Genomic DNA, 20,843 nt, shown 5'->3' with positions numbered 1-20,843 from the left:
GGTACATTGCGATAGACATGCTGATGGCACGTGCCATAAAGTTCATACAAAAAAAATATTCAGCATTCCCAGCGAATAATCCGATAAACACATTAAAGACAGATGTCTCGCTGTGGTATATTTTGTAAACCATTAAAAGATGGTGCTCTAATCGGTATCCTACATATACGGCAGATGTCTTTGGCAAATAAAATTATTTTAAATACGTCAATATGTAGATACCTAGGTACCTAATTACAAAATATTTTTCTTAACACGTTGATCGCCATGGGGTCACCGGTGACCGGCAAAGAAGACCTGCCTTAGAGTTGTTTTACAGCGCCGGCGGGCACGCGCGCAGTGCATTTTTTGATACGCGGTGACCGGCATGGCCCTTCTGTATATTACTGCCACTTGGCCTGAAAATATGTCTTCCCAGTCACAAAATATAGGCTCACTAATGTAAAGAATGTACATTATGAAAAAAAAAGTTTTCCTTTTAAATTGTAAATGTGTTTTTATTGATATAAAAATAAAAATTAAATAGATTTAAAATGTAAGTTATAAAAAATATGTAAATAATAAAAAATAGATTACAAAAATGATTATAAGGTATGTATACATATATTTCCAGTTTATATGTATCCAGGTATTATACTACCGAATTTGAAAACTTTTATTCCGTATTTGTGCCTTTTTATGTTTATTATACTATCTAAATCTAAATATAATTCGACCGCGAAATGGCACCATGCTTTCGTCAACACATATTGACAGGTGACCGGCAATATGGCCGGCCCGGCGCAATAGAGTAAATTAACTTGTTGGCGCCGCGACGGACACATGTGGCCGGCACATCATAAAAACCAATATTTACGTAAAAAATCATCAAAATGGAAAAAAAAACATTATATTCTTTCATAACTTATCAAATAATACCTTAGAAACAAATAATCATTTTTTAACTATTTTATGTAAAACTAGTTGGCGATCAATGTGTTAAGAAGGTAGCTTTCCCAACGTGGGGCAATTTCAATGTTTTGGGGGGCAATATGCAAATCATTAATATTTGGTACATTTTTTTGTTATAAAACGCATTTTTGAAAATATTTTTTTGATATTGCAACCATGACTTTCCGAGAAATTTACTGTAGCTATTCCCATCATAATATTTAGTTAAATGCGGTGCTTTAGCGATATAAATTATTAGTTACTCACAAAAGGAAATCGTTTTGATAATACCACAAACTGTGGAGATTTAACATTAAAATGAGCTAAATTAGTACCTCACATAAAAACACTTTGCAGCTTACATCAAGCACAAAGATCGCACTAACTTTCTTCGGAGTTGTAGGTGCATTTAATATAATATACATAGATACTTACTTACGAAAGTTAAATTAAATAATTACAAGACAAAAAGAACTTTTTAAATACCACGTTTTAAAATTTTCTGTTGAATCATATAAACTTGACTTGACTAGCTTAAACGATCAAAAAATTGTACTTGATAGAAATACTGAATGAATATAGAATACTGAAATGTCATTTTGAAATTTCATATTGATTTCCATAGTAACGCACGTATATATTAATAATTTAGTTGCTAAGACCCCAGACCCCTAGCAACCAATAATGGTGTTTTACTTTTTACAGATTTCTTCCGAAATAGCTTTTCAAACAAAACAGAATAAACTGAAAATGAATTCATCTCTACTTAAAGATGGCTAGAAATATTAAAAGAATGCATTGGTGATCTGATATATTCTAAAAGTTTGAAATGTCTAGCTACTCGGGAAGTTAGTTAAAATCGATTGCAAGATTTGTACTGGATGAGCAACCACCGGACAAATAAGAATACGACCTAATAAAAACGTTGTAAAATAGTATTGCCTATGTGTATTTTTCATTGGAGGCAATTATAATTTTCAGAATTTGTTAGTTAACTATGAAATTTTGATAGGGGAGAATAATGTCATTGTAGGGGAGGAGATTTTTGAAGCGTTGAAGTGAAGCATTGCACAAATAAGGCTAGGAAACACTGATACTGAAACGGCGATTATCTAAATTTTAGATAATCGCCTATTATGGAGTCTTCGCCACTGGATCATAAATTTTGGTCAAAATTTAATAAATTCACTAACACCAGTTGAGTTTGAAACGTCAATTATAATAGATTTTGCCTTTTAAAAAAGCGTATTCATTATTAAAAATATATGAGAAAATTTAAAATTTAAATTATCTACGTTTGAAATGTTTTTTGGGAGCCCCTAATATGCATTAGTTCAGGGCTCCTTCAAGCGTAAATTCGACACTGAAGTTTTAAGATTCCCGAACTAATTACCAATCTAGTATATTATACACACGAAATAAATAATAGTTAAGTACCTAATTATAATATTTTTTCATTTTTGTAATACTAAAATATAAAATAGGATTTAAAGTAGTAATTATTATAAATGAAAAATAAACAAAACAATTACACAAACATACACAATGAAGTCTGTTCAATAATTAACAATGTTTTTTTTACCGTATATGAACATAGCCTATTTATAATTATTATCTGGCTTTAGCTCATAAATTATGTCAATTGTCGAACACACAATTGGCTTTAATGCACACCAACCCTATGGACACAAAGGTATGTTTATATTAAACCCATGAAAGGCATAGAAAAAGCTAATTTACATTATAATCGAAACGAAAACTGTTATAAAAGATGGTTTAGTTTTACGAGCACTGCATTGCATCCAAAACAATCAATTGGCACACCTACATAGTCTCACCATCTCGAATAATTAATATTCCAAATATATTATTACATAATCATATACTTATTGATTATTATAATATAAAAGTGACATTTTAAAATTAAATAAACAATTATTTATAATATGTCAAATTGGTGAGACTCCGGTGTAGTATAACTTTACTAATAATATTAGTAAAGTTGGTAACTGGATTTGGAAAGATATTATTATTGTCTATAGTTCTGATGTGCACAAGATGGCGGCTAATGTTTGCAGTATTCTATTGATTACGCTGGCAACATTGCATGTAAGTAAACAAACATAATTATCATTATGACGTCTTTATCTTTTATCCGACACTCTGGCCTGTCATCTCTGCTCTGACATATCGAAAGTTTATCCATTCACTATCGACACTGTAACCTAAGTAATGATGCCATAAATAAATTCGGCTAACGCCTGTCAACATCTATAAGTCGAGTGGTGGTGATGACCTCGAATTTAATTGCAAATCTGCAGCCCTATGTTATAACTTGTGATATGAAGTCACCCGACGACATGACGTAATTGTGACGTAAGCCAATATACGCTCGAGGCAAACCGCCCAACGCACATGGCTCACCATAGATATTATTATGCTGAAACACCTATTTGTGTATGGGGACAATGAATAACGCCAGTATTTGAGTAGCGTTAATTTCTCGAATGCTATTATCACTCCGGTAGTACGTCACAATGACGTCATATGACGTCATGTCGACTGGGCGACTTCAACTCGCATGTTATAACATAGGGCTGCTGTTCGCTTTATCTTGGCTAAATTTGATACACCTCCGACGATACAAATATTAGATTCAATTTGTCATAGGTATACCGATAGCTCAGAGGCTAAGAGCACTCATGAGGACAGGGAAATACGTTAGGATTAAGTCCCACTTGGTCTGTTTTTTTTTCAAATACCTACGTAAGATTCTGATGTGTTTTAAGATGAGGTATTTTTAATTACGCCCACGATAGCCGAGCGGCTTACGCATCGGCTTATAACGTCGTGTGGTCCCAGGTTTGCATCCTGGGTCTAGAAAATATATATAAATATTGTTTTTCAATTTGTGTTTGGACTCAGAGTATGGACCTAATAGGTTGTGCAAGTGGCTAACATCCATTTCTTGTCGAAATATCATAAATCTGTTACTAAAAATCTCCACTCCTCCACTGGGGACTCATATTATTATCTTCTGAGGATCTTATTTTTTTTAATAAAACTGTTTTTTATTCAATGCATAAATCACAAGATTTAAAAATGTAGCATTCGTTATTGAATATAATATATAATTAGAAAAACCACAGACCTATTTATTTGAAAAATATGTTTGATAAATCAGTTGGTACGTTTTTGAGGTGTTTAATTATGTAAAATAAATGAGTTTTATTTGCTAGGTGCGTAATTTTTCCAAAAAACTTATAATAATAATATTACATTAAAATATACTATTAAAATACTTAGTTCAAATCTATGGAAACTATGTAGGTATTTGGTAAATCAAGGGTGTCAGTTGATTGTTCTCCCCAAGTATTAGTTAATTATTGACACATTGATTCATCCAGATTGTCTTCATCCATTGGACTTCCGAGCTCTTGATTATTATTAATAACGGCTTAGTAGCCCAACTCTGTCTAATAGGCCATCCATGGACTGAAAACGTATGCGGTTTCAAACCGTGTGCCATACTAAGCTTATCTTTTCTGTTCATGGAAATATATTTTCACAAAGTGTATTATAAGCATTTGATCGTATCCGTTTATACCATACACTTACACTTACAATTTAGTGAAAATATATTTTCTTGAACAAAAATCAAAAGTTTAGTATGACACACGGATCTTAACCGCATACGGTTTCAGTCCATGGATGGCCTCTAAGTAGAATAATTCCACGCGTCTCTCTATGTCTAGGGATTCCAATACCGAATGAATATATTATCAATATTGGTATTTCGGTGTTTCTTATTGAATACCGGTATTCGCCAAAACATATTATAGAAAAAAAGATGTACCTATAAATAAATATAATTACTAAAATATATTTAAAAAACTATTTTATAGCAACATCAAGTTCCTACGTACATTTATTATTTTTGTTTCTTTGTTAAACACCACAACAGGTCATAAAGCCCAATTGGAGTGGCAAAACTCCCAGGCTTGACGAATTTACATATTAGATTATGTAAATATATTTTGACCTCACCGGGAATCGAACACGAAACTCACGGGAGGAAGCACTGCATCACGAGAGAATATGTTAATTTTTAAAAATACTATAAATCCGGGGACAGGAAAATCTCTCTCAAATTTCATGATTGTTGGAAGTTCTATCAACGTTGCATCAATAGTGTTATTAGATTTATAGTATATAGATATTAGTATTAGAATAATTGGAAATATTTGCCACGAATGTTTTCTTTTTCGATATAATTATGTTCTCAACTCATCGCGACCATTCTATAAGTATATTTGAGGGATTTTGTTTGACTTTTGTTGGTTTCAGTCATATATATTTGCATTTTGGCAACATAAAATTTATAAACTAAATTTAATATACCACAGTATAGTAGTAAGTAATGATAAACAAACATTAAATTCATTTTCGAAAAACATAGACGTGTATTGTTTCTTGACACCGAAAATTCCGGTATTTTTGATTTTTGAAACCGGTATTTCGGTATCGATTAGTAATTGAATACCGGTTTTGAAATAACGGTATTGCAATCCCTATCTATGTCAGTTAAAAGGGAACAGTTACTCAAATTTGTCTTGCATATTCGGCTATTGCGACCTATCCATGGAGGATAAATATTTATGCCTTTAAGTAATGCGTAAAGAGAAAGGGTGACTTTTCAACTGAACTCAACCGAAGTAAAAGTAGAAATTATAACATGAATATTCACTCTATAGTGCAAGATGTTACAAATAAGTTCATGTGAATTTATTCCTCTTACGTTTCAATGACAACCTTGTCTGACGCTTTTGACGCATTTATGGTCTGCGTTCAAAAGGTTGTATACCTATATAGGGCTAGTGTGTGGATATCATAATCACGGAAGACAAAAAAACATACTTAACAGTGAATCCAAAAACTAGGAATCATAATTCAATGCAAAAGAATAAAAACACAAATTCTTTGCCCATGTCACGCGTAAGCACGAAGGTATATTAAATTATAAAAAAAAAAATTATAAGGGAGACGATAAAGGGTAAATTATAATCAATTGTTAGGCAAATAAGAGAGAGACTGATTTAATCACAAGTAGAAGATAATCGCAAAGAATAATATTTGAAACTAGTCTTGTCATCTTCATAAGAAGAGCGAAACCTGACTTCCTTCACATATGTCGAAGATCTTCGGTACTTCTAGTATAGCATGGTAGCACCATCTAATCAGTGAACTTATGGTATTCCTCTTCTTCTACATCCTGTTAGAGATCACTCGTTTTGCAGGTATTATTGTTGTTTATATACTGTGTAGATGAAAAAGTCAGCATAGTCTTCTCGTAATTAAGAAGGTAAAGGCTGGACGCATTATAAATGTCATACAGGAGGCAGATGCTGAGAGCTTCATGGATGGCTAAACGAATCAATGATTCCATAATAAGCGAAATTCAGATTAGAGACTCTTCTCGGTTTATCTTCGCCAGACTCTCCAACTTTTTGTCATGTAGCCATACTCGGAATGCTGCCTTTTGATTGCCATAGTAACGCACGTATATATTAATAATTTATTTGCTAGGACCACCCGCTTAGCAACCAATTATAGTCTTTTACGGATTATTCTGAAATAACTTTTGATACAAAACAGAATTAACTGAAAATGAATTCAATTCTGCTTAAAGATGGCTAAAAGTGTTGAGATAATGCATTGGCATCGTGTCCTGATATATTCTAAAAGTTTAAAATGTCTAGCTAGTCGGGAAGTTAGTTAAAAATCGATTGCAAGATTTGTACTGGACAAACAACTACCGGACAAACAAGAATACGAGCTAATAAAAACGTTGTAAAATAACTAATCGGCTCCATCTGTAAATTTGTAGACTTAGTTCAATGAACACAAATACGTATTACTGACAAAGCTTTTTTTTCGACCATGTCCGATCCTGATAGAATCATAATATGGGCCTCCACAGGTGGACGTTTGTATTGATAGATTTTTTGTTTTTTTTTTTACGAGAAATGGATGTCAGCCACTTGCTCAGCCAATTAGGTCCATACCCTGACACACACAAATTGAAAAACAATATGTGTACTTGCCAGACCCAGGATTCGAATCTGGGACCCACGGCTTTATAGTCTAACGTTTAAGCCGCGCGGCCACCGTGGGTGGGTGGACAAAGTTTAGTGTACACTATTTATGTCGGATCTCAACAGTCTACCCCCCCCCACCCTACGGCACTGTTAGGAGGATGACAATCTGGAAGAACTAATGATCGAAGAAGTCGAGAAAGAGCTTCCTCCAGATAGACGAGCCAAATGCAAAATCTAAAACGCAGAAGACTGTCCGGTTTTGTTTGAATTAAGCGTTCATATTTGTTTTTTAAGACACTCATAGTTGGCTCTCGTATTTGCATTTTCCAACTGTATCAATATAATAATATCTCAAACCATTATTAAATTGTATGGAATAATTATTATGTATGTTCATAAAAGTCTAACCAATATATTATCATTTGTAATGTCATGCTAATTGTTTTTCATGAATGGATATTGTTAGCTGACACATTGTCCCCAAATAATGACGATGCACACACACTAATAATTGATAATTGATATCTACCTACCTAAATAGTTTTTATGATACGATCTAAAATTAAAGTGATTCGATATTATATACTTTGTTACCTTTCGAATATGTTAATAAAAAAGAAACAGGCTCAGAACCCCTTAAAAAGGTAGTGAGATATAGCCTAAACATCAATAAGTATTACTTCAGAAAAGAAAAAGGACGTAACCCTCAGTTTTTCAAAACAGGTTCTATTTAATAACAACGTTGTATACGACCAAATACACATTGTGTTCAAAAGATGTAAGCTGCAGATGCCGATTTATTATCTAAATTTAATTGGAAATTAAAAAACAAAGGAAGTGAAGTAAGAAAAACGACTTAACTATCATTTTTGTTGGTTTTTCTATAAATAACTCAATAATTGATATCAGACTAGAAATATTATAAAAAGCAAATTATTAATTATCATTCACTTCAACGTTATATTTATTGTTTACACTTTGACCGAAAACCACAGCAAAAATGTTTTTGTGCCTCCTGTAAAATGTGATCTGTGTGGATTACGTCCTCTTCCCTTTATACAGTCAATATGTAAGTGATAGCACAAAAATCCACTAGGCTAGGGCATTCAATCCGGACGGAAAATACTACCCAGGTTTTTTGCAAATAACTAACCGGTTAAAATAATATTTAAACCGTCAGATTAAAAAAAATGTGTATACCTACTTTTAATTTATCAGTTAAAATAATTTCTACCTGGTAATTTATCTGTATATACTTTTTACAAAATATGTAAATAGGTAAATAAAGGTAGAAGGAAGGACGTTGTATGATATTTTTTTAGTATGAATAATTGCACATGCGATGTCAACATAGTTAAGTATTTTTGATTTTGGGAAATTCTCCCAGCTCTAGCAATAAAAATAATTCTTGTGTATTTTTACATAATTTTATTATATTTTTGTTCATTCAAATAATATTTATTAATAATTCGGTTGGTTAACCGCGTAAAATTACCTGATTTTAGGAACGCGCTATTATCCGGTTAACCAATTTTGGTTTAAAATAGCTTGGGTGCTCTACACTTGATCTATTTACATTACTTGGTTCAGTTCATACTCAACTGCAGTAGCGCACTCAGGATTCAGTATTGGGGGGATCCCAAGGAGGAGAATGTAAATTTGTCCCATAGGCTCTTTTTCTTCTTCATATAATTATTTTTACATATTTTTACAATACACGGCGGCATATTTGTACAGTTTCTCCTAGTTTTTATTAAATTGAAGACATAGTGGCGGCAACCGTTGAACCGTTCAGCGACCGTGCTGGAAATGTGCGCCTAGTACCTAAATAAATAAAATTAAATAAAAAAGCCTTTTTATTTCTTATAAACAAAAAAGTAAATGACAGTGAATTGACTATATCTAATGTATGTATAACCTATGATTATATCTATTATGTATATATATATATATCTATCTATGATTATAATATTATCTATTTATTATCTAGTTTATATAATATTAATTATTATCATTTTTATATTTTTGTATAATACATATAATATATTAAGATTTTTATTTTGTATATAGTACTATAAAATAAAGTTTATATTAAACAGTGCTATGTAACATTTATATTAGTATATATTTTTGTATTTGTAACTTAAATAATATTTTTAATGCTAAGATACTAGTTTGTTTGGTTTGTAAGAACCCCTCTTCGGGTGAAGGCCTCCTCCAAAGAAAGAAATCCCACTGGAATCTGTCTTTGGCTATTTGTAGCCAAATTGGGTCCGCTGTTTTTGTGATGTCGTCTAGCCATCTCACATGAGGTCTTCCTCTGTGTAGCGTTTCCCTTTTGTTACGTTGTAGGTTAATATGTAAAGCTTGGTTGGTGGGATAGATGCAAGGTTTGTTAGCGTGGTTGTATTTTTCTTTGGAGGGTTACGGTCGTGATCTTCCTCAGTGACCAGCCGTATTGGAAGATAGTTTTTGTTTCTTGTTATAATATGTTCATGTATGAGATCTTCGTGGGAGGGGTGGGTTGGTTGCTATGTGTTCTTGTCTTTGTTGACGCTATCGTTGTGCGTCTAGTACATATGCAAAAATATTACTCAAATAATATCAGCTGTGCTACCCGCTTAGTCTAGACGAGAGCTTTAATATTTATGCCGAATTCCACTGAAAAAAAAGTTCTTTTGATTTACACCACCACCGACTGTAGTGGGTGTAGTCGTTCTTTTCGCCAAATGTTTATCGTCGATTTTTGGTTTTTTAATATTGAGGTTCCAAAATATTAATTTAAAATGGAAAAAAAGGATTATTGCATTTAACTTATACACAAACCTACTCAACACAACACAGCCTTATTTCTCGTTTATCGGTCTTTTGTCTATTGCACTCGGTGTACCTACACCATGGCCCCCACATCTTGAAACGGGCCCCCTACCTACCGCTAAGATTAAAGGCAGTGTGAAACACTACATAAACGGTTTTCAAATTCTGTTTTTGTTCAAATTTAGGGTACTTATACAGTGAATTATGAGCAATTTTTAATACATCTACATCAATAATGGAGCAGTCGAGTATCGACACATAATAATCGGAAAATATAATGCATAATTATATAATTTAAAATGTTCATGCCCATGAAGCATGATAGCGGTGCAGGCGACTTTTTTTTTTGCTAAAAAATCTAATTTATGATGCGTGTTTATCTCAATTATCTGATCAACTCGACACGCTGGGCCCCCCACAGCCCGGGCCCCCAGACTAGAGCCCTGTCAGCCCTCCCCAGCCATGACCTACACCACTCCAGAATTCGAGTGGACACCGAGAATTTTTTGACAGTTCCATTAGGGATTGAGTTTTAAAAAAATCCGACATTAGTGTTTCGAAATTTTTGTGTTAGAAATTAAAATCTAAGATTTTTTTCTAAAAAGGGTGATGGAGAATTACATATCATATTTTTGCCATAATTTTTATAGATTATTGGCTTTCAATTTCAATGTTTAAAATCATTCTGATATTTTTTTTATGTTTGGGGGGTGCCAGGGTCTCTTGACCCCTGTGTGCGCCACTGATCAACGGTTAAAATCTGCATTAGGTATATATTATTATAATATGTATTATTTTCATAATATTCCCCATTACGTTTCAGATGACCATAGCAAGACCCCATAGCAACGTGCAATGCTGTACGTTTCATTCAACCTATCAACATTCATCACCACCGTGTGGATGCAGAACCGTCCATAACATTTCACCACAATATGGATATAGAAATATCCATATTTCACCACCATACGGACACATTAATGTCCACAATTCGCCGCCATATGGAAGCGCCAATCTTCATAATATCCGGCCACCATGTGGATGTAGACATGTTCATATTTCAACACCGCAAGGCTGCCGACATCATTTAATGGGAGCAGTGCATCAGAACAAGATCATTTTCCATCAGAATCATCAAGGAAGACCGGTGAATCTAAATATAGAGCCAATGATCATAATATGGACATATTAGATTAAATTTATGCTGAAAGCAACTAATCTATATTTAACAATAACACATCAGTTAACATTCGATTGAGTAATCATGCAGTTTAGATAGGACGCGTTCAGAACCATTTCGGTTAAGGGCGTACGTGCTCAGCGTGGGTCAAAATGGAGCTTTTTTTCTATTTTCAAAGCATGATCCTGGACATACCTTAAACGTTGTAAATAATCTATTTATATAATTTTGAAGCCTTACTACCCGTTATATTTATTTTAAACATTAGATGACTGCATAAAGTGTTTTTATTACATAAAATAGTATTCTTTTAAACCTCTCGCTCTAATGTTTTAGAATATAGTCATATTTCAGTACATAAATGTGCAGTGGTGTTAAGATTTTTTACATTTATTAATTTTTAAACGCATTAATAAAGCTATCAGTATAATTTATATCGACATTATTATAGTGAAATATTTACGATAAAAAAATATATTGATAATCTATGTGGTCCCAAATTTGACAAGAATTGGGCATTTTATTATTCAAAAAATGGGCAAGCTTAACACATTTGAAGATAATTCTAAAGATACTCATTATAAGCTATGTTATTGACCATTCAAGTGTGATAAACATCCTACGAATAATGATTGCTTTATAATAATAATTGACCTAAGAATAAGGTAGTGTTTTTTTTGAAATACGCCATTTCTTTTTGGCATTCCCCAGTGGTTAAGCTACAACATACGGCCGTAGCCATAAATTGACAAACTATAATTGAAGTAGAGAGTAAAATTATGTTAACGCGCGTGTTTGAACATGTTCCCAACCGATTTTTTTTTAAAACGGTACATTTTCTAACACACCAATCTCAAAATCTTACTCCATTTTGACCTACGCTGAGCATGTCACCCCTCAAGTTAAAAATTTATATAGTGTTTGAGGGTTTCATGGTTGTTTTCATCGTAGTAGATTTTTGGGTTTTCACCGTGTGTCCTTCTTCCTTCTTTACTCGACGTTTCGGGTTCGTTCCAGAGGCTATTATCAAGAGATGTTTTATGATGAAAATGTAGTGTAGGTATATGAATACAGACGTTGCTCTAAGAATGTCAAAAGGAATCCGATTAGCTACTAGTAATGTGTCAATCGTGTCGACTAGAGAAACCGGCTTTAATATTGGGTTTTGCTGATAGTGCCGAAAGCCACAACTTTTTAACCGTAATCCATCATCCCTTATAATATTTTCAGGGTTTCTATGGATTTCAAACGTCGAAACATCGAGTAAAGAAGGAAGAACGACACACGGTGGAAACCCAAAAATCTACTACGGTTAAAAATTTATGTTAACATTGTCTAGTTTTTCTCTAGATATTTTAGCCGTGCATTTCAATAAGTTTAAAATAACCATGTAAAGTTATTCCACCATTGTTTCTGCGAAAAAAAATTAACTCTTTAAGTCCGTGCCATCGTTTATTAATGCTTTATATTAAAATAATAATAACAAACATATTAAGTATTATTTCGTTGTAATTGTTCAACCCTCTGTATAACACGGGAATAATTATTGTTGTTGTTATTAAAAGATATTTTGTTTTTTTATGTGGATTTGTTGCTTACTGCATGGATTACGTGTCCATATGGAGGCAATCTATATTTTATAAGTAGGGGAAAGAGTTGTACTTTAGGACATTTTTTTTTTTAATTATTATTGTACAGCCATATTTTATTCGAGTATGAAAACTTTTTAGCCCTGCATAGATAGTGACTGAAGTGAGCTTTTAGCTAACAATCATTAAGCTATCATCAATACGTACATCACTATTCACCAGTGGCGAAGGCTCCATACTAAGCGAATATTTAAAGCTTACCTTATATTTTCAAGTATTTAATTTAAATAAATAAATATCTATATTGTCTAGGACTAGGTTATAATAAAAATATTGATTGTCATCTATCGTCGTTATTTATAAGTAGAGCGTTTAATTTAGTCAAGTTTCTAATCAAAAATAAATGACGGAACGCCACAACGACATTTTCACAACAATTTATATGATAAATATTTGTTTTTAACTGGCAGTTATACATTAAACAAACTTTTTTGTTAGCAATGCGTATTGTTTGGTAAAGAAAAGTATGCGTGGAATTCTACTGCTATAAGTGAATTAAATAATTTGAGAAATTCAGCGGTGAAACCTATGACCAGTGTGTCGTTGTCATTAGTGTGCACCTATTCATCAGTAGTAATATCGTAAGTATTATCTTCTTATTTCCCGTAAATTACCTGACAATTGTGCTCTTTTTCTCTGATCTCCATAACTTAGCTCTTTCCAAAAGTCACCCTTCACCACTGCTATTCATTGTTGAATCAGTTAACAGTTGGCTTTTTATATGACAATAATGGTTCTACCTTAGGACATAGTGGTATATATGAATATATTATATAGTTTTTATAATGTAAAAATGAACCAGAACATGAGAAATAATATGTTTTTTAATACGTAGATAATACCTATATTACATTTTTTATTGCAAATAAGGTAATGTGGGGATACAATATTGAAGGATGACACGCGCGGTGTATTGTTGGAGTTGGCAATACTTTCACTATGACTATTCCACAGCGACCAACGATGATGTCGTTGGTTAAGGGGAATACAAAATGAGTTCATTGCTTTCTTATGAATTTTACAGTACATTCGGACATGTCCCAAGATAAAATCAGAATACCTAGCGTTTCAAGGTACAACCAAACATACCTTTGACAAAGTAAATTTTCTAAGCAATATAGATATATTTTTTTAACAAATTATTTGATAGATTGCTTACTTAATCAATGCTGTGACAGTATTGCATAATAAAATATCGATAATTATTGAGATTACCTTGTTTTTATACGTTTCGGAAATGAAAACTAAATTTTAGGTAACACAGTTTTAGGTAAGGTAGCACAAAAGTAAATTAAGACTTGACGCTTCAAAGGATAACTGAAACTAAAACAGTTTAGTAAACAATAATAGAGAACAAAGTTTTCAACATAATTTGTAATTTCTATTGTCGCCGCTATAGTGATTTAATTTCTTGAGCAAATATCCCAATGTAAAACCGTCCCAAGGTACAACCCTTTCCCCTATTTTACAACGTTTTTATTAGCTCCATATTCTTATTTGTATGGTGGTTGTTTATCCAGTAAAAATCTTGCAATCGATTTTTAACTAACTTCCCGACTAGTTAGACATTTGAAACTTTTAGAATATATCATAAGAACACGATGCCAATGCATTCTTTTAATACTTTTAGCAATCTTTAAGTATAATTGAATTCATTTTCAGTTAATTCTGTTTTGTATGAAAAGTTATTTCGGAAGAAATCCGTAATCCATTCCACTATTATTGGTTGCTAAGAGGGTGGTCCTAGCAAATAAATTATTAATATATTATACGTGCGTTACTATGGAAATCAAAATGACATTTCAGTATTCTATATTATTTGTTTGTTTGTTTTTATTTACTTCATATCAAGTACGAGTTTGAGCATATTGAGCATAATAATTCCACAGAAAATTTAAAAACGTTGTTATATATAAACTTATATAAAAAGTTCTTTTTATCTTGTACTTAATTATTTTAAATTAACATTATGCATCACGGTATTTTAAAATTATTATGAAATTTTATGTTCTCATAAACATCATAATGTTGTCTCGCTATACTATAATAAGACAGTCTAAGATGTGTATAGTAAAATTAAAAATAAATAAAAAATTAAGCTTGCATTTCTTATTATCATACAAAATATCGCTAGATATATAAACTCATTTTAGAATAACATGAACACTCACAATTAAATTATTGTTGACATAAGTAATATACAATAACTAATATTATCTTTCTTTTTACAGGGTGTCCAGCCATTGGGACTATTCCCGGACAATGTCAATCCGAAACCACTAGGACTTTATCCAAGACCGTCGCTACCAATATTAGATCCACTCAGAAACAATGGCCCATATTACCCATTGGATAATTTACCACATCCCAATAATCCTCCACTTGGTAACACACCAAGTGGACCCCCTTCAAATTATCCGAATGTTCCCCAGTTTCCAAATAGCCCACGGTTGCCTGACCTCCCAAGCCCTCCAAATGTTCCACCTTTTAATCCAAATGGTTATCCATTTACAAATAATCCACCTCAAGTACAAAACGTTCATGTTCCATATAACCCGTCTTTATTTCCTGATCGTGGGGTGGGTCCTGCTAGACCTCCGTCGCCGGCGATAAATCCTTTCAAATTTCCGTTCCCCTTTGTGGTAAAACCAAATCCACCCCAATTACCCCAGAAAGTAACCTACTCCATGCCAACGTTTCCTTTGAAGAAGGTTGATGTAACAACAAAGAAACCAGCACACACTTCATGCTGTTGTCACTATGAAGAAAGTGAACCAGATTACTACAGTGAAGAGCCAGAAAAATGTGAAGATGAGATTGAAACTGAGTATCAATACGGTCATATAAATAAATGTGAAAGTGAAGATTATAATGAAGAAGAAGAAAAAGAAGACGAACCTTCGTGTAAACAAACACAAGAAGTATGTAAGACGCCAGAAGTTATTCCGGATGAGAAAACAACTGAACACTGTTCTAAGGAGCTGCCAATTCATGAAATTACTACAGAATCTCTTGTGATACCTGACGAGCTATATGAAGAAACTATAACTGAACTGCCAATTGTTGAAACAACAGAAGCTACTCCCGCACCATCAGGATGTGAAATTACAACGGCAATTGTCGCAGAAGAAACTACAATTGTAAATCATATTACTACGGGACCTTATGCGCCATATGAAGAAACGACAGTATATGTTCCTGAAGAGACAACTTTGGAATATACAGAGCCACTAATAGTTGAAACTACAACAGATACTCCTGCAGCGCCTGGTAAACCTTATGAAGAGTCAACAATAGTTGTATATACCGAAGTGTGTGAAGACATGACCACAACAGAAGTATATGTGGAGACAACCACAGTTCCTGCTCCTTGTACTTCAACTGCGCAACCGTACGAAGAAACAACGTCTGTTTTATATACAGAACCACCCGTAGAAACCACAACAACAGAAGTCTATATCGAGATAACTACAACAGAATTGTATGTAGAAACAACCACAACTCCTGCTCAGTTATATGAAGAGACAACGACAGTTATATATACTGAATTGCCGAAAGAAACGACAACTTCAGTTTGTACAGGACCACCCACAGAAACGACAACGACAGAAGTATATGTCGAGCCAACGACAATTTCTGAAGCATATACGACGACAGTAGCTTATTATGAAATACCGATAGAGACAACAACAGTTGTATATACTGAATTGCCGAAAGAAACGACAACTTCAGTTTGTACAGGACCACCCACAGAAACGACAACGACAGAAGTATATGTCGAACCAACGACAATTTCTGAAGCATATACGACGACAGTAGCTTCTTATGAAATACCGATAGAGACAACGACAGTTGTATATACCAAATTACCGACAGAAACTACAACCTCAGTTTGTACTGGATCACCCACAGAAACAACAACAACAGAAGTGTATGCGGAACCAACCACAACTACTGTTACATATACGACCACGGTGGCTTATTATGAAGCACCGATAGAGACAACGACAGTTGTGTATACCGAATTTCCAACAGAAACAACAACGACAGTAGTATATGTTGAACCAACCACAATTTCTGAAATATATACGACGACAGTGGCTTATTATGAAATACCGATAGAGACAACGACAGTTGTATATACTGAATTACCTAAAGAAACGACAACCTCAGTTTGTACTGGACCACCCACAGAAACAACAACTACAGAAGTGTATGCGGAACCAACCACAACTAATGTTACATATACGACAATGGTGAGCTATTATGAAGCACCGATAGAGACAACGACAGTTGTGTATACCGAATTACCAACAGAAACAACAACGATAGTAGTGTATGTTGAACCAATCACAATTTCTGAAATATATACGACAACAGTGGCTTATTATGAAATACCAATAGAGACAACGACAGTTGTATATACTGAATTACCTAACGAAACGACAACCTCAGTTTGTACTGGACCACCCACAGTAACAACAACTACAGAAGTGTATGCGGAACCAACCACAACTAATGTTGCATATACGACAACGGTGAGCGATTATGAAGCACCGATAGAGACAACGACAGTTGTGTATACCGAATTACCAACAGAAACAACAACGACAGTAGTATATGTTGAACTAACCACAATTTCTGAAATATATACGACAACAGTGGCTTATTATGAAATACCAATAGAGACAACGACAGTTGTATATACTGAATTACCTAACGAAACGACAACCTCAGTTTGTACTGGACCACCCACAGTAACAACAACTACAGAAGTGTATGCGGAACCAACCACAACTAATGTTGCATATACGACAACGGTGAGCGATTATGAAGCACCGATAGAGACAACGACAGTTGTTTATACCGAATTACCAACAGAAACAACAACGACAGTAGTATATGTTGAACCAACCACAATTTCTGAAATATATACGACAACAGTGGCTTATTATGAAATACCGATAGAGACAACGACAGTTGTATACACTGAATTACCGACAGAAACTACAACCTCAGTTTGTACTGGACCACTCACAGAAACAACAACAACAGAAGTGTATGCGGAACCAACCACAACTATTGTTACATATACGACCACGGTGGTTTATTATGAAGCACCGATAGAGACAACGACAGTTGTGTATACCGAATTACCAACAGAAACAACAACAATAGCAGTGTATGTTGAACCAACCACAATTTCTGAAATATATACGACGACAGTGGCTTATTATGAAATACCGATAGAAACAACGACAGTTGTATATACTGAATTACCTAACGAAACGACAACCTCAGTTTTTACTGGACCACCCACAGAAACAACAATAACAGAAGTGTATGCGGAACCAACCACAACTAATGTTACATATACGACAATGGTGAGCTATTATGAAGCACCGATAGAGACAACGACAGTTGTGTATACCGAATTACCAACAGAAACAACAACGACAGAAGTATACGTTGAACTAACGACTATTTCTGAAACATATACGACGACATTAGCTTATTATGAAATACCAGTAGAAACAACGACAGTCGCGTATACCGAATTACCAAAAGAAATCACAACGGAAGCCCACGTAGAAACAACCACAACTCCTGTTTCATATACGACAGCAGTCACTTATTATGAAACATCGATAGAAATAACTACAGGTGTAGTATATGTAGACACAACAACGACAGAAGCATATTTGGAAACAACAACAGTTATATATACAGAACCAGTCACTACAACTACAATAATTTATACTGAACCATCGACAGAAACAACTACAACAGAAGTGTATATTGAAGACACTACCAGTCTAGCATTGTACACTTCAACTCATATACCATATGACTTATCTACAACTACATTATATACAGAAACAACAACTATTCCAGAATCTTCTACAATAGTTATTCAACCATATGAAGACACAACAACATCTGTATATACTGAAATACCAACAGAAATTACGACCATAATTTATACTGAGACACCAACAGAAACAAGTACGACAGAAGTATATGACGTAAGCACAACAACTACTACCAGTAAGTTGTATGAAGAATCAACAAATGTTCTATACACAGAAACTACAACTAATGTTTATACCGAACCAGTCACAGAAACAAATTATACTGAAACAACAATAAAACCAACCCAGGAAAAACCGTTAGAAACCACTACAAATACTGTAGAGTCAAGCAGTATTGTTTATGAAACTACAACAGAAGAAATAAGCACATATATACCAATAGTCGAAACAACGACTTTGCCAGTAGAGATTTCGAGTAATACTAGACCTTTCGATTCTACTGAAAGTACACCAAACTTTTCTGATATAGTTTATACACAAGAATATACAAGTGTTGCACCTTTTATTGGAGATAATGTAGAAACTACACTAAGTTCAGTAGATATCACAACTCTGCCAGTAGAAATACATACTACATCAAATATTCCTTTTGATACTACTGAAAGTACACCGAATTTTTCCGATGATGTGTTCACACAAGTATACTCAAGTGTTGGGCCTGCTATTGAAGAAAGTACAGAAACTACACAAGATTCAATAAAAACTACTACTGTTACAGAAGAAGTACCAGTAGAAACTACAACACCATTAGTTGAGATTGTTGAAACAACTCAAACTTTATCAGATACAACTACAGTTTCAGAAATAGAATCAACAACTATTGGAATAGAAAATTATGTTCTGGACTCTACAACAATAACAGCAGAAACATCAACCGTTGTTGAAATTCCAATAGAACAAGAAACTACAACAGTTATTGATATACCAATTGATACTACAACAATAATAGAATTTTTGGAAGAAACAACGACTTTTTTGCCGGAAGACTATGAAAATTACGATTATGGTGACGAAGAAACCACTACCATTTTCTATGAAACTTCAGAAGAAGAAGACGTGACAACTGAAATTGCCACAGAGACGACAACTGAAGAAACTCCCTCATTGACTACAGAATATATCCCTGCAGATACAACTATAGTGCCAGATGAGACGACAATACCCCCAACAGATATCTTAGAAGAAACTACTATTCCACCAACAGATATCCCCGCTGAAACAACTTTACCTCCAAGTACTGTTCCGTCATAGATTACAGATACGCCAGTTGATGTTAGACACAACAATGCCACCAAATATTCAAGTGGTAAATACAATTTTACTCCGGAAAACGCTGTGATCTTTTACAAATTTGTACAATATACGTTTTCATCGGTGGTCGGTCTGTGATCAGTAATAACTTTGACCAAAACGTGGTAAATAATCTGATATCTCTTCAGATTTAAACTGTTTTTTAGGTAAATCAGACGACTAGTGATCAAAGTGACAGATGACATAAACAAAAACTATAAAATGTATACTGTAAAATCAGGAAACTGATAAATTAATGGTCCTGTTCAAACAATAACAATATTAAGGTGGTATACACTGTTTCGCAACACTTCTGATCACTGTGGGTCTATGGGTCTATAGTCTATCTATACTGATGAAAAAAGAGAATATTATGTTTTTTTAATTATTTTTAAGTTAGATATAATTACGTATATAAAATATAATAAATTTAAAAAATATATTTTTTTGTAAACCTTCATTATTATACACACAATAATTCAAATCGAACCCAGGGTATCGCTGGACAGAAGAAGTGGAAAAAGTTTTCTGTTAGCTTGGTAAACCATATCTCAAGGGATACAAAACCCACGACAAAAAAATCATCCAATTGTTGATTGAGCACCAAACAAAAAAACCATCGTACAAAAAACCATCAAAACACCAAACCATTAAACCACTAAACCACCAAACTACCAAACAAAAAACACCAAGCCACCAAACTACCAAACTGCCAAACCAATAAACCACCAAAACACCAAACCACGAAACCATAATAAAAATAATAAATGGTGACATATTATTGTAATGATGATTCATGCCTTTCAGATTCAGTGATTGCAGTCATATGAGTTAGGATAAGTATATGCTCAGAATATCAGTCTTATGCGACATTTCTTTTACCACGAGAAAAAATAGGCTATAAACGCAGTTCTTAGTTCCCAATGAATACGAAAATAATATTCATCAGAATCACCACCGCCTTGCGCTACAGAGAATTTTCCAGGGTTTTTGCAAGGCGGTTTCA

The 20,843-nt window shown here is 33.7% G+C and overlaps 1 protein-coding gene across 2 annotated transcripts; it reads left to right on the top strand.

Annotated features, from left to right (window-relative positions):
- The first annotated feature begins 2,713 nt into the window (after positions 1–2,713).
- LOC147076478 (uncharacterized) lies at positions 2,714–20,267 on the top strand. 2 transcript variants are annotated; one of them, XM_085940297.1, is made up of 3 exons: positions 2,714–3,039; positions 10,669–10,992; positions 14,906–20,267. In XM_085940297.1, the coding sequence occupies exons 1-3, from the start codon at positions 2,989–2,991 to the stop codon at positions 19,796–19,798; spliced, it is 5,268 nt and encodes a 1,755-aa protein (XP_085796423.1). In that variant the 5' UTR covers positions 2,714–2,988; the 3' UTR covers positions 19,799–20,267. The 2 variants fall into 2 exon arrangements, with proteins under 2 accessions (XP_085796423.1, XP_085796424.1); XM_085940298.1 differs by lacking the exon at positions 10,669–10,992.
- The last annotated feature ends 576 nt before the right edge of the window (positions 20,268–20,843 follow it).

The sequence above is a fragment of the Rhyacophila brunnea genome, unplaced genomic scaffold (assembly GCF_057557595.1).
Source record: "Rhyacophila brunnea isolate RB1 unplaced genomic scaffold, BYU_Rbru_1.0 scaffold_13, whole genome shotgun sequence".
NCBI lineage: Eukaryota > Metazoa > Arthropoda > Insecta > Trichoptera > Rhyacophilidae > Rhyacophila > Rhyacophila brunnea.
The sequence above is the reverse complement of the archived record's forward strand: the minus strand, read 5'-3'. Positions and strand labels throughout refer to the sequence as shown.